Source organism: Buteo buteo, chromosome 12 (assembly GCF_964188355.1).
Source record: "Buteo buteo chromosome 12, bButBut1.hap1.1, whole genome shotgun sequence".
Classification (NCBI taxonomy): domain Eukaryota; kingdom Metazoa; phylum Chordata; class Aves; order Accipitriformes; family Accipitridae; genus Buteo; species Buteo buteo.
The window spans coordinates 18,827,325-18,842,711 of record NC_134182.1 but is presented as its reverse complement, the minus strand read 5'-3'; the positions used below and the strand labels follow the sequence as shown (position 1 = coordinate 18,842,711).

General features: G+C 37.5%; 1 protein-coding gene across 4 annotated transcripts in view; it reads right to left on the bottom strand.

The window, feature by feature from the left end:
• RBKS (ribokinase) overlaps window positions 1–15,387 on the bottom strand; it is a 70,147-nt gene that overhangs the window by 33,069 nt on the left and 21,691 nt on the right. For 3 of the 4 annotated variants that reach the window (XM_075042889.1, XM_075042890.1, XM_075042891.1), the window contains 3 exons: window positions 12,046–12,109; window positions 9,165–9,227; window positions 2,356–2,520 (listed from right to left, as the gene is read on the bottom strand). In XM_075042889.1, coding sequence (XP_074898990.1) covers window positions 2,356–2,520; window positions 9,165–9,227; window positions 12,046–12,109 — 292 coding nt within the window. The remainder of the gene's footprint in view (window positions 1–2,355; window positions 2,521–9,164; window positions 9,228–12,045; window positions 12,110–15,387) is intronic. The other variant, XM_075042892.1, reaches the window with a different exon arrangement.

Sequence of the window (15,387 nt, the reverse complement as noted above, 5' to 3'; positions counted from 1 at the left end):
TCAATGAAGTGGTCCCCCTCTTCGAAGCAGCAGCAGCTTCACAAAACGTAGCCATTAAAAAACTAGAATTTTCCAGTCAGATTTCCACTACAATTTATACCCACTTCATATAATTATTCACAAGCCTTCCTCCCTTCCTCCCCTCCCTCCCTCCCTCCTTTCCTTCCTTCCCTCCCTCCTTCCTCCCCTTTTTCCTTCCTTCTCCCCAAGATTGTCACAAGATCTTTAATAATTAGTGGCACAATGAGAGGATGTCAGAACATGAGATGTCCCTCTCTAGCTTACAGATACAGGGGATGTTCACTGAACAGAAGCAAAGGGTTCTTGCCTGCGTGTCTACATTCTTTCACCATCTTATTCTTTTTTTCTTTCAGTAAGAATGAAGAAAAACAAGCAAAAAAACCCCTTGAAACAGAGGTTTGAGGCATCTGGGTATGCATCTGTTTTAAACAAAAATAGTCTAGTGCACATCCTAACATGCAGTACTGCATTATACATGAGGGTATTGCAGGCAAGAAGAAGGAAAATTGTATTAACAATTTACAGTTGGCTAAGGATAGATTTTTACAGTGCTACAAACTCAGCTGTTTACTTAGATTTGACTGCACATGACATTTGAACATGTATAGCCTATTGCTTTAAAGCAGAAGCAACCAAAGCTTTCCTGATATGAGAGCTGCACAAGGATAGCAGACTGACAGCGCAGAACTATAGCTGGCCCACAGATAACCACTATCTTTTCTCAATATATTGTGCTGTCTACAGTTGCTAAATGCTTGCATGTCTGTTCCATGTATCAGGTTTGGATTTTTTTTAATTGCCTGTAAAAAAATCCTATCTTTTCTTCTGTCACAGGCTGGCATCTTGCCGTATGAGGGTGACAAAAGTGTGAAGCATCTTACCAAAACTATGCATAGACTTAGAAGTAGACAAAATAAGTCTGGGATATTGATTTATGACTCAACTATAGTCCATTAACCACTAGATTAAGAATGTTTTAACTCATTTTCATAAAACATAATGAAAAAATATAGTAAGCTCCGTTCCACCCCCCTCCTCCCCCTATATTTTAAGCATTCCAGGTGCTACTGGGTTTTCTAAAGTTTTTAACTTTTATTTAGATTTGCATGAACCCAGTTTTGATATTTCAAACAGAAGTCAAAATAATTTTTCCCCATGCAGTTCTGTTTATAGTGTTTATGACTATTACCACCACAGTTTCAGAGCCACACTCTCCCAGGCTCGAATGTAACATAGCTGCTTAAATTAGCACAAAATACATGAACACGATGCATAAAGTTCTGCTACATCTGATGTCTTCACTAGTGCATGAACACCAGTGATTACAACAGGTGCAGAACAGATATTGGTGCAGAAGGAGGACTGAAGAGTCAACAATCCCAACATGCTATGATCTACTGGAGCAAGCCTGAGCTCAGCTGCAAGGAACCAGTTAGTTCTGATCCCAGTTCCATCCCTGACCTGCTGCGTGATTGACCATACTATGAGCTGTACCCTCCCAGTCTTATCTTCTGGATAGACGCAAACGACATATTTTTAATCTCATCTAGATGCCTCACATAATTATTTACTTAGTGTTCAAATACTACGGTAATTGTGCTTGAGTAACTGAAAGCATTACAGGCACTTAAAAACATTATGTTGGTAGCAAAACCCCATCCTGTTCAAGCAAAATGTCAGCTTTTATCTAAATATATGCTACACTGAAGGAATAATGGCCTATATTTAAAAGTACAGCACAGTAACAGTTTACTAATAATTTCACAGACCATGACTCTGTCTATTCAATGGCTGTATGCCAAGTCACACTCTTAAATTTTGGTTAAGAAGAAAAAGCATTTTTTTTACTTTAAGGATGTTAAGTTCTATATAGAAAACCACAGCCATTCCTACTGCTGTGCTGGGAGAACAAGGGTGTAAGTCTGTTTTTGAGGTCATTTCATCCACTTTGTGTGGAACTTTACTGACTTGCATTCATTATGCTTGTTCTGCTCTGGAATAATACCAGAGTCAGGCCCATAGTTCCTGACCTAACAACATTATACTGTATTCAGTCATAGCATGAAAATAGGAGGAAAGGCAGCACCAGACATATATGGGGAGATTATAAGGGTATGGGTTCATTCACCATTCAAGGTAAACACTGCAAAATTTTAAAACTGAATTCAGTTTTCGTTAGAGTAGCATGAATTTGTTGGCTATTGTTTCATTTCTAAATAAAACTAGTATGACAGAAAGCCGAATAGACCACAGGATCTTTATTGTGAAAGCATGATAAAGAACATTTTTCATGCAACACAAATGAGGGAGACAGAATGGCTTATGTTAAATTACCTCCACTGGCACGTGCCATTTTCAGAGCTTCAAGAGAAACAGCAGGGGTTATTTCTAGCTGGCAAACAACCACTCTGGCTTTACAGATGACATCAGAAGCCCTCTTCAGGTCTTCAAAATTTAAAAGCAGGTTGGCTCCTGGGACTATGACAATAACATTCTGTCCTAAAGGGAAGATATTGTGGTTTTTACATTAACTTTTGCAATAAAGTATATAAAACAATTTCTTGCTTTTCTACAATACATTTCAGATTAGCATTTCAATTTGCTTTCCAAAAAAACCCCACTAAAAATGTATGCGTTGCTGACATTTTCAAATATCCAAAGATTTCAGAAGGTAATCAAGAAGATCGATGGACCAATGAATGCTACACTGCACAACAAATGCAGTATATATTTCTTTGGGAAAAGTCATGTATGGGCTTTCCCCAGTCTTACTTTGGTGTTTTCTATGAACTCTAAAGAAGCACTGTACTAGTCACAGTGGAAATGGGGGACATACGCTAAAGCTGGTATTTGCATTTTCCTAAAATATTCCAGTAGCACTTGGAAGAGAAAAGCATCAATGTGATTACTGAGTTCATGTTCCAAAAATGCCATAAAAATTTAAATTTTCCTATCAGCTGGAAACAGAGACTATTTCACACAGCTGTGAAAATTATGTACGTTCTTTAGATTCCAGAGAAGCAGGCTTGTTCCATTCACCTGTGACACTTCAAGTTAGGGTCCCTAACCATCATGAAAACCAGAATCAGCTTGCCACCAAAACCCAGAAAGGTTAATGCTTGTGTCTAAGGGAAGTTTTATCGGAAGGGAGTAAAGAAGGTGGGCAACATTCTTCTGCTCTGAAAGCCGGCCAGTAGAATGGTCTAAGCAAACCTATATGTGCGGAAACACGGCAGTATCTCAAAGCACATCTAAGATCCTTTTCATTCTCGTAGTTTGTTTCACAGTTAGGTGAGGAGGTTCATTTATGTAGGTTCCAAATATTCCTTTTTCTTCAGACATGCAAGTTGCCTTCTTTTATTGCAGTTTCTTTCTTTCATTCTTTCTTTTTTTAATCCCTGTTACAACACCTAGAGACCTCAGGCATGGGTGCCTCAAATTAAAATTTATTATTAATCACTCAGGTATTAAATTCAATAAGTCAGTTGTTCCTTGATTTACAGGCCCAGCCCGCCCCCGCTGAAGATTCCTTTAAGGACTGCCAATCATTAAAGGCTACCAATTCTGTAATGACCTGAATTACTCTGTAAATAAATATTTATGTTTTTAAATACATTATTTTTGTTGAATGCGACTTCAAAGTCCTCTGAATAAGAAATGTGCAAAGCTTGTCTCCCTAAATATGTTCTGAAGAGAAAGCAGGACAATGGAAAGAATAATATAGTGATCTCAGAGGGAGGGGCCCAAGCTTTCCAAAGCAATTCTGCTGTCAATCGTTTGGTACAGAACAGCTGCATATGAAAAGCAAAACCTCAGCATTTAAAGCCAACGCCCTGCTTTTCAACAGACAATGATGGGCATCTTGGATTAAAAAAAAAGAAAAAACCTTCTGCAACAAGTAAATGCTATTAAAGATATCTGAATCCAGTTGAGGAAAAACATTCAAAGGCAAATTGCGCCTATTTGGCCAAGCATATATTTTGAAAGCTTATAGGGTACAGCAGTGCAAACAGTAAAAGGCAGGGAATCAGTGGAACAAAAATATATTTCATTTCTGCCTGGACTCTGTGCTACCTAGAATCTCAGACGCTATCCACATGTCTTGATGCATTATCTTGCTGAACTATTTAGCTGTACTGACATATATATTATTATTAGACTTCAGAGCTAATGGCCCAAGGCGATAAGTAAGGCTGTTTGCTTAAACCCATATGTGCAAATTCAAGGTAGACCATGCTGCACTGGATCACAGTCAGGAGCTTTTCTCTGTAACTACAAAAGGTCAGAGACTTAAAGTCTGCTTTCAAACCTGCCAGGGAAATGCACTACCTGCTGTGGTGTAACACTCTGGACAGGCTTAACCCAAGCTGGAGGGAAAAAGCCACATTCTCTTCTTAGCTACATATACCACACTAACCGTGAATGACAGCAGTCACCACAAACTTACACCAGCATGCATGAAAGCAGAATCTGGACCCATGTACTCACAATTAATACCAGAATTTTGTATTACCAGCAACCATTTTGTTGAAAGCAATTATTTCTTGCCAGGAAAATCAGATGGGAAATCAGCACCAGGGACAACAGAGTTAAAGACAGATGGCAAAGAGGGGTGGGATTCATCTTGTCCAACATTAACTATTTTTTAAAGTTTTCAAAAAAATCCTACATTCTAGAAAATTCTAAGAAAATTAATTTCTAAAAATTAGTTTTCTAGGTTCCTTCAACAAGGAGGAGAGACAAGTATTTTCAGAGTTTTTTTAATCTTACATATCTTAGATAGCTGTTTGAGGAGGAGATAAACTATTGTCTGGAAATGCCTATCTATCTCTGTTAACTCTAGGTGAGGCCTTAAGCAGTACACCTAACTTGGAAACAGCTCAAGTGAGGTAAAATGTTACCCACACAAAGAATGAGAAAATATACTTACTGCATTACAGTTAATTCTAACGTATCTTTACTTAGACTAAAAATTCTCAGTTCTGATGGAAGCATCTACATAATTTTAAGTTTTGTAGACATCAGCTATCATATTAAGGGCCACATTCACAGTTGCTATAAGCTAGAACAGCTAAATGAAGATGATAAGCTTGTGCAAGCTTACACCAGATGAGGACTGGGTCCAATCAATACTTGAAACAGCGTGAATGCTGGTATATGTAAATATTGTCCTCAGCTGGGCTTCTAAACCTGCTACTGTCACTTCTTAGAAAGATAGATGCCACCAGATGAGAAGTACCAATGGAAAAATCAAAGGCAAACCAGTAAACACCACAGTGCAATAACTTTCAATTTATAATGGGATGACGAGCCTAAAAGCCATCAGTAGTAGTGCTTAGAACTCACCAAAATCTCAAACAATGCAATTATAACAATAGCTGCAGAGCTTCTCCATAATAATTCATAGAGAAAAAAGATATTTGTGACCAGAAAAGAATGTTACAAGGAAGACATTTGCTGCCAAAACACACAGTTCATGAATACGAGACCAAGTTTTGGGTGTGTCATGGTATCATAATTTCGGTGCAATTACTTGGTAGGAGCATTGACTAGTCTTGTACACAAAACATTCAAGTTCACGATGAATGTCAATACATAGAAATTCTATAAAAATTCAGGTGACATTTCTTCATAACCCTGAAGGTTCAAAACAAAGATTTTTCTCTTTGGAAAGTATAATTCAAACAAGCTGACATATGTATTCTAAATTTGCCTTGTTTATTTAGCCTTATCTAAATATATATTTTGAATGCTTTTATACTAGTAGTGCTTTGGTATTGAAGGTACACTGACAAAATAATGCCTATTCACTATTCATGAATGATTAATAACTTTATCGTAAAGTCAGCTCAATGCCTATCTCAAGTGAGGGTTATCTCACAGTATTCTGTGTAGGTGAACTTTAAGTCCTAACTTGCAATAATCAAGAGCACTTTAATCATGACTTGCCAACCTCTGTTGTCCCTCCACTGAATTTTTGCTATGAACATGGAAGTTGTCAGACTGGTTCAAACTACTGGTCCAGCCAGGCCAGCTTCAAGGCGCCATCAACAGTCAGTACCAGATATGGGCAAAGCTGCAATAAATTTCACAGCTAATCATGTAAAAAATTATCCATAAAGAGATTTTTTTCCTACCTATATGTGTATGTAAAAGTACAACACACATCATCACTTTATGGAGTTCTCACCATTCAACAGCACAGTTAGCAGAAGGTACACTAAGTGACAGAGCTAGTGGAAAGAAGACAGGCTGAAAGGGGAAACAAAAGCTGGGGTTCAAAGTGGTGCAATGCACCTCAAAGAAAACATGTTAAGAAAAGTAGCTGGATGTACCAGTTTTTCTCCTAAAGAGAGAAAGTACAGATTCAAAGTGTACAGAGTTGTGGTAAACTGAAGCTTTGTGTTTAGTCAAAACTATCTGAAGAGGCAGTAGCATAAAAGAGAACAACTGAAAGGAACACAAGGTTCCTCAAAGATTTCTGCACAGATTTCTGAGACCAGCCTAGAGGGAACTTTTGCAGTGTCTCTGGACTGCACATTTTCCAGTGCAGCACTAGAAACTTGTTAAACATCTCTCCACCATTTTGCATTAAAGCAAGGATTAACCTCTCTATCTTTATTGAAACTATACTGTATTATCCCAGAATATAATGCAACTTTGAGAACATCAAGTGTACCTGATAATTTTAAAATTTCTAGTAGTTTGCTAGTTACAATAATGGGTGAGTTACAGCTATGCAATCTACTAACCAGTAAAAATCTTCCCAGAAATTCAGCAGCACCAGCTAGACAAACATAGGTAACATCAGGGAAAGTTTACTTCAGAGCCGCCTCTGACTCTGCTCTCTACAGCTTTCTTTTCCTCTCTCTTCACTCATACAGCATAATCTGCTCCCTCTACTCGAGTATCTCTCCTACTTCTGCCTGCGATTTTAGTAAGCTGATTAGAGTTGGTATTTTTCTCAAGTATTGGTGCTTGTAAAGAATTGGTAAGATGAAGTGCAGGTTAGGTATGTGAAAATACAGCAATTAAAACTTGCCAATTTAAAGAGATGATACCGATGTTTTTTATTTGTCCCTTGTTGTCTTAACACAAAACACCATCACCAGCCCCAGCTTCAAATGCTTCCCTTTCAGGTATAATTTGAACTAGCAGAAACTACTTTACATACATGCATTGAATGCTGTGGTGTTTCAGCTATGCCAGCACAACTACTGTGGTAAAACATGCATGTGTAGACAAGCCCCTTTGAAAAGTGCTGTAAAACCTGTTTAGGTCAAATCAGCCAGGTTTCTACAGGAAAAAAAAAATAGTGCAACAGCAAAGCACATAAGTACTGCTATTTTATTGCAATTTACTAAATTCAGGCACCAGATGGTTTTAGAGAGAAGTAACAACCAGAACCATTACCAATTCTGTGCATCTGTTTGCTTTATAGCATAGTTCTGACCAGATTTGCTCTTCTACTAGATTTTAAATGAAATCTGAGGCCAGCAATAACTTAATTTAGGATTTTTCAGTTTCTGAAAGAAACAAACTACATGCCATTATGCATTATTCATCTCACTATGTGAATCACAAGACTACAAAGACCCTTCACATGGACACTAACATGTAAGAGCCCATTGTGAACCTCATGGCACTGAACAATCAGTTTCCCTTTCCTGGTACTTACAAAGGTTTTAGATCCACAAGAAGGTTTTGTTCCTTAACCTGCAGAAAAATTCACGGTGTTATAATTTTAACAGGTCATCCTCTGTTCATTCAAGTTTAGACCATGTTTATCTTAGTTGGCCATGTATATGAATTGGCAAGTAATAAGACTGCTTCTTACTTATTCAACTATTCTGGACAGCAAACCTAGTGTAAAACATGGTTACATGTACAAAACAGTGAGGCCTGGAAGTGTGCTACTGGATTCTCACCATCTCTCCTATTTACAATGGCCAGAGTAGTGACTGCATGTGGCATAAGAAAGAAGTTCTTAAGAGTTGCTGTAGTAATTTACCTGCTGGTCCAAACCAAGAGAAGGAGGTGGAAGTAAGAGGCAGGTATCCAGTTTATTCAATGTATTAGAGCTACCTTATTTCTGAATTAAAGCTGTCATGCAAGGCTTTGATTAATCTTACTTAGGGAAAATTAAACGGACATCTCCAACTGATTTGCCTAATTTTCCTGAATGTTCCTGTGTAGACTTGCCTTTAGTCACAGTTCCTTCCCAGGTTTGCTCCTGGAGTGAATAGTCATGTTTCCTTTCCCATTTTAAGCTGTAGCCCAGCGTACTACCATCAGGTTACATAGGAGCTTGTTAAAATGATGTGTCAGCTAAGCTGTGGTAACTGTTCAAATGAAAGCTTAGCTGCACCAAAAGTGAACTAATCCAATCACACTTAATTTGTTATGTTTCCATAAACATTATTGGTCCTGAGCTTCAAATTTTGATCCAGACACATGTACTTCTAAGAGCTTTCAACTGTACAACTTGCTTGACAAAAAGATAAACAGAAAGTTTTCAGAGGATAATTTAGCAATCTTGAAGAAGAATATGAAAACAAGCCAAATCTTCTTTTCTTCTTCCCCTGCAATATGAGCGCAAAGGCACAGGCTAAGGAATATTAACACAGAAAAAACAAGTATGCCATTTCACTGTGTATTCATCCCTACAGATGCAACTTGGGATCAAGAATTGTGGTAATATTACAAGAGAACATAAATACTTCTACTTATACTAAGGACAATTCCTTTTCCTGATTCAGGGCATAATGACTCACTTAGTGTGCTCAGGAGGCAAACCCCTTCCTCATAGTAAAAGTGCTAGTTAAGTTGTGGTGGAAAAGGAGAGCTTTAATCTTCTGCTACACTGTGTGTTCTGGCCAATGTAAAACTAGATAGATCAGCTGGCTGATTGAATTATGACTATTGCACTGCTAATCTAAGCATCTGATTCTGCTGCTTTTTGGCACCTCATCCTACAACACTGCCTGCAATTAAAAGGAAGTGCAACGAAGTGTGAATAAGATAATGAAAAAAATGAAAGATGTAGAAAAAATAATTCCACAATTAACAGTGATAAGGCAAAGTTTTCTTTTATGGCTGTAGAGGCAGAACAAAGAGGACAATTCAGAGTAGAAATAATGTACCTTCACTGTTGACAATTATTGAAGCAGTTCCAGTAGCAGCATCTGTAGTCTGACCTACAAATGCTAAGAAAGGGAAAAGTTACAGCATGCATTAGTTCAAAACATTACTTTCAACCAATAGCATGTGATGCAGTTTAATTGAATTAAATCTAAAATGAACCCATAACCTCCAGCAATTTAAAAATGCTAATTACTCTTTCATGTGCAACAATGCCAGAGAAGCTAACAACAACAAAAAGTGTTAATTTACACCCACAAAACAGAAATGCGAGTCCAACATCCTTTAATTTGGCTACATCTCTACTTTACAGAAAGCATGTTATTTATACAGCCTTCTCAGGCACTCCTACATGGAAATATTTCTTTTATCCAATGAAACAATAGAGTTAAGGCTGGAGAAAAAGAAAATACTAAAACAACACAGCATTTAATTCTGTGTAGATTTGCATTTCAGCAGTAATATTAACATGTGCTGTGAAGGCAGCGGTGAGGCTGTGTGTTTCCTCTTTGGATTATTATTCAGATAAATTAACTAGAAGTGAGGCTGGCAGCACTGTCTATTATAAAGATTGTTCCATATTTACTACTATAAGAACCTGTTCTCAGCTATCAGCAAATTTGTCAAATATTAACCAGTGGTCTGAAACTTTCTATGACAGGTGGGTTTTTTTAGGTAGAACTGTAGTAGAAAACTGTCAAAAAAATTGAGGGCTTTTTTTCCCAAGAACTGTATCTGAGAAAAATCTACTGTTTTATTTGAGACAAATTCTGGTGACCTTTTGTTTAAGAAGCTCTGGTGTTCTAACATTTTAGAACATGGACTTGATGCTGGGCAAAAGTTGGCTTCCTTCTCAAGATGTGCCTTTTGTGGCCAATTTAAAAAACTGCTTACATTTGAACAAGGCTGAAAAAACACATAAGATCATGCTCATTCAGTTTTGCTAAAGTATTGCAGTTACCCACCCTGGAGGTACCCTTATGTAGCTCAGAGCTACAAGGGTCAGAGCAGAACTTCCCTTGCAGTTATTTCACCATGAGCTAGGTCTTCACACTGGAATTGAAAGCAGAGAACTTGTGTCTTTGGTGCTCTCAATGCTCTTTCTGCAGAAAATAAGCAGCATGAGCAGCAAGCTGCCCAGTTCAAATGTAAGAGAGGGAGTAACACATCAGTAAAGGTCTAAATGGTCTGAGCAGCACTGGTAGCCAACAGGTTGTGAAAGACAGGAAGATTGGGAAAGGGGAAAATTACAAACCGGTTGGAATTGGAAAGAAAAGGGGTAAGGTGCTATGTTAGCAAATAGAAGAGTAACGTAAACAAAGACGACATACAACAAGGATCCAAGATGTGAAAGTTGGCAGAACCGGCATTACGACAAGGATTTTCATCCAGTACCCAGTATCCTTATGTATAACAACAGGGATAGGCTAGGCAAGGATCAAACTGAGATGAAAAGCCAGGGACTGAAATAAGATGGTCCTAAGCAAAAACGTCTGTGCACACTGAATCACGCTTGCCTCCAAATCTTGGAATGCAAGTTGGGATCCCGGACCAGCCTCACCAGCAGTACATCCTATCTTCCTCCACGGCTGATCAACATAGGGGGTGACAATCTAACACCATTATGAGATATTTTTAGCTCAATCAGCAGAAATTGGTACCTTGGACCTAAACGTTCTAACCCTTCAGTTGATCTATCTAGGTATCAATGAAGTGCAATATGGTGGAATTTCTGAATTTTTTTTCCTACACTTTTCTTTTGCTGCTACAAAGATTATTTAAAAATTTATGTTAAGATTGCAAGATCAATCATTTAAACATTTAGCATTGGGATAAGCATTAAGCATCAGAAAACATGAGATTTAAGGTTCCTTGTGGAACATACATTTTCATTAAGTGCTATGCATTATAATAGCTTTATTCATGAAGGAGGTATGCTTTGGAGAGATCTAGAACTGTACACTAACAGACACTGTTTTTATGGTATCCTTGCTTGATTTCCTGTGTAAGTTGGAAGGTATGCAATGAATAAACCTCTATATACATTTGTGAAATATTTAGATGCTATACTGATAAGCATAACAAAAAAGCCCACAAAATACTGACAGTTCTGTATGTAAAGTAGGATTTGAATAATGCAGTAAATGAAGCTTGAGGCTGCACATTAAACAGAAAAGATAAACAGAACATTGAATTGCCACTTAGTGATTGCATCTGTCCATCCTTGCCTACCCTGAAGGAGACAAGAGTCATGTAGACAAAAATGTGATCGTGTAGTTAGGCAGCACACAATAATACATTTACACAAGAGAGAGAATTAGGGTTACAAAGGTGCAAGATGCTAGACTATTGTGAATACTTAATTTTGCCTTTTCCCCAAAGCCTTTTCACACTGCTTTTTGTGTGTATGTGTGTTAACAAACAGCGGCTGCAGCCTCTAAAATGACTGCATGTGTAGTTTCACAAAATAGAGTTGAAAGGTACTGAGTTGACAAATGCATTTCCACTCTATCCCTCCCTTCCCAACATGAAATTGAGAATGAATAATCAGACTGGATTTTTCAATTTCTCACCAGGCATTACCATCATTAATACCAGCCTCAACAACTGCAGAACAGCAAGTTATCTTCAGATGACTTGCACTGATGTAACCATCTGAGATTTAGAGGTAATAACATTAAATTTTATTTTTAGTGGTACAGCTGATTTTGGAAGTCCCCTATTTTCACCCACATTCATTCATTCCTGCCAAGCATCAAAACAATTATGCATAGTTCTGAATGGTAAAACATACCCAGTAAGGCCATAAAATAAGAAACCCTCCACTACCAATTTTTAAAGCTTAAAAATAATACAAAAGGTTTCTTTAAAGTAAAATTTTACCTGTAGAAATACCATTCTTCTTCAAATTTTCAACATAATCATTGCCAAAAGAATCCTTCCCAACCTATACAAGAGATAAAAGGATCAGTTTTCTCTACAGAAAGGTGAGAGGATAGATAGATCATCTTTAGACAACAGATCTAATGTAATTTGGAATGATCTAATGTAATTTGAATACAACACCTTCTGTTTTGCAGCACTTTGCCTTATTAATAAACAAATAAGAAACTAATAAATAATAGTAAAAATGTATTAATAGTATTAATAAACAATAGGAATAGTATTCTGCAGTTTTCTCCTCCTATATTACAAAACTCCCTCCTACACCCATGTTACTATATTCAAATTTCATTCTCTTACAACCGCAGTGTTCCCTTGACACTGAAGCTTTCTGGGGATTTTAAAATTTGGAAGTGTACTGAATTATTCAGCTTCAGATTGAAAGCATTTATAGCAGCTCTGATGTCCTTCTTAATTGCAGTTCATATTTTGAATTTTCTACCTCAAGTTTCCTCAGTGGAAAAATATCAAACTGTGGTTATGGGATAGAAAGTGATGATAAACGTGGCATTGCTGATTTCCATAATTTTCAGTACTAAATGCACTGTTTACAAATTCAACATTTTTTGTTTGCTTTATCCAGCAACAGCAGATCAAGTTGAGTTAGGGAGTCAAGCTACAAGCTACGCTCTACTGTTTTTCTAACAGCAAGGTAAAGAGCTTGTAAATTCAGCTCCACTAATCCTTTTACCTGAACAGAATTCTGCTTGCTGTTTATTCAGACTAATAAGCATTTCTTCTTGTTACATTACACAAGCTGAACAAAGGAGATAAGGTATATGGAGAAAAAAAATGGTATAACTTGCTTAATGTCAAAATAGCATTTAAAATATATTTATAAAGCCAACATAGCTTTTAATTCACCACTTTTAGCCTATGTCTTTAGCATGCATAGTGTGTGCTCCCACTTTCAAGAGTAAGTTGTGTATCTGGGTGGTATCAAAGACTGACCAATGCTACAGGAAATATTTTTGCAAGAGAAAAAAAAAATACCTTTCATATTAGAAGCCAAATCAAGATCCTGGTCACAGTCTAGACAATGAAGGAATTACACAAGAAGCCCCAAGTACTGATCCATCTTCTCATAAAACAGCACTAAATAGCTAACGGTGTATTTGAGTTACTGGAAGCACAGAGCAGCTGCCTCTGTTGCCTGCCGTTAGAAATTTGCCTATTTATGAGCTCAGTCCTTTAGAAAGCTTGGAGAAGGCCCGAGTAATAGCTAGTGATCACAACAATCAAACCCTATGAAGTGTCATGGATGGATGATCCTTCCCCCCACATATTCTATTGCACAACCATGTTTGGAAACATATTTTCATTTCCTACAACATCTATAAGGGATTTTTCTAAAGCATTATTAGGGATGGTCCCAGTCTTTTACCAAAGGACAATGGCAATCTAGGTCAAAAGAGCCTAACCAGACAGAACATTCCTCTAGTACCTTGAAAAAAAACCCCCAAACCCAACAACATTTACTTTGGTCACTGTGTTATTCATTGTTTGCATATTAGAACATTTCTGTACCTCTGACTACTCCCAGTTTGCCAGACAGGGCGGGTTGTCAGAAGCTGCAACTTCCGACTGCTTTAGGCTGGATGACTGCAGCCATCTGCAATTTAAACGGGAGTCACGCTCACCTCTGCAGCCCAACAGTAGTACTACTGGAATGCACTCCACCTAATGGTTATCACCTTCTCCCTCCCTCACTGCTACAAAGCTCCTACAACAAATCTCAGGATTTGCTTAGTTATTTCAGCAATGGCATATTTCATAACCATTTTCCAAAAGCTTAACTGAAACTTCCTTCCTTCAGCTCTGGGTCCTACATAACTGACAGACATCCCTTATTGTTCAACTGTCATAACAACTGAGATCAGCCATGCTACTTTTGCTCACAGCAAGACATCTCAGTGCTGGAGGGAAGCCCTTGGAGAGGTCTCCATGGAGGTCCTTTTCTTTTGGATACTTCTTTCCATGTTAGTTCATCAGCACCCAACCTAGTTAATCCTAGTGTGTTTGAAGGGCTTATCTTTCCATTCAGGCTTTATCCCCAAGGAAGACAAAGTATTGGGCATCAGACTCATTTTAGATTAAAGGCATATTTACTGACTATGTCAAATTATATAACATTGTTTTAAATATCTTCTGCTTTTGCACAGACCCTGCTAGATGGACTATTGGGTAAACAAAACTAAATGTCTTAGTCTGCTGACCACAGAACATCGTATGTGCTGAAATAGCATTTCTTCTTTCTTGAGCTTTTAACAACAATAGCCGTTTGTACAAGCATTATGGTCATATAGTTTGCATATTAGAATGAGTGGAATTACAACAGTATTTTTCAGTCTGGGTTTTCCCTGCTTACTATCATGTTTTCCATTTGGAGCTAGAGGAGCTGGATGGCATTATAGCAGCTCAAATTCTAGCACCTTAGAGAATCAAACTCGTTTGTACCTGAAAATTAATTACAACAAAACCAGGTACCTCTTGACAATTTTTTGTTTAATCTATTCTATATGTTCTTTCTTCTTGAGTGTGTTTACTCATTTTCAACATTAGGGAATTAAACAGGCACTAAAAACAATTATAAGACAGTAATACAAAAGGAAAAAACAATTGAAGATATCCACCATATTCTGGGCTGCATCTGAGATATAGCTATATTCTTACAATGAAGTGAGGATTCAGACTTACAGCACTTTAACTTAAATTTGGCTTACATATCATCTAAAGAGAGAAGACTACATAGCATGGTAACACAGCACTTCCTATTTCTAAATGGGAATCAAATGCAGCTGGGGCTTAAGTATAATTTAGCATACGCAGTATCAGGCTAGTGACATCAATGTCCTGTGAGGATCATTACAAATTGTTTGTCAGAAGTAAACCAGGACTTTTGTCAGCACATACATGTCTTTCAGACCAACATCCCTCCACCATCTTAATCTAGGATGTTTAACAGATTTTTCTGGTAATGGCCACTACTTCAAAAAAAAAAAAAAAAAAAAAAAAGAGTAGCTTGGGGAGTTTGGAATCTCTCAAGACCACTGTGCAGTTTTCAGTACTGCAACAGAGTTCTTGTACGAACACAGGCAAGTAATTTATTTGCTTAGATCTTTTAGTTCCCTGACAGTAATCTTTTACATTTCTCTGAACAATTGTCTTTCTTGTCTTTCTGAAGTGGCGACTATTCCATCAATACATAGTTTTACTGTACTGAGCAAATTGAGGAGTGGAGTTTAAGACTGATACTGTGATACATATTGATAACCCTGAGTA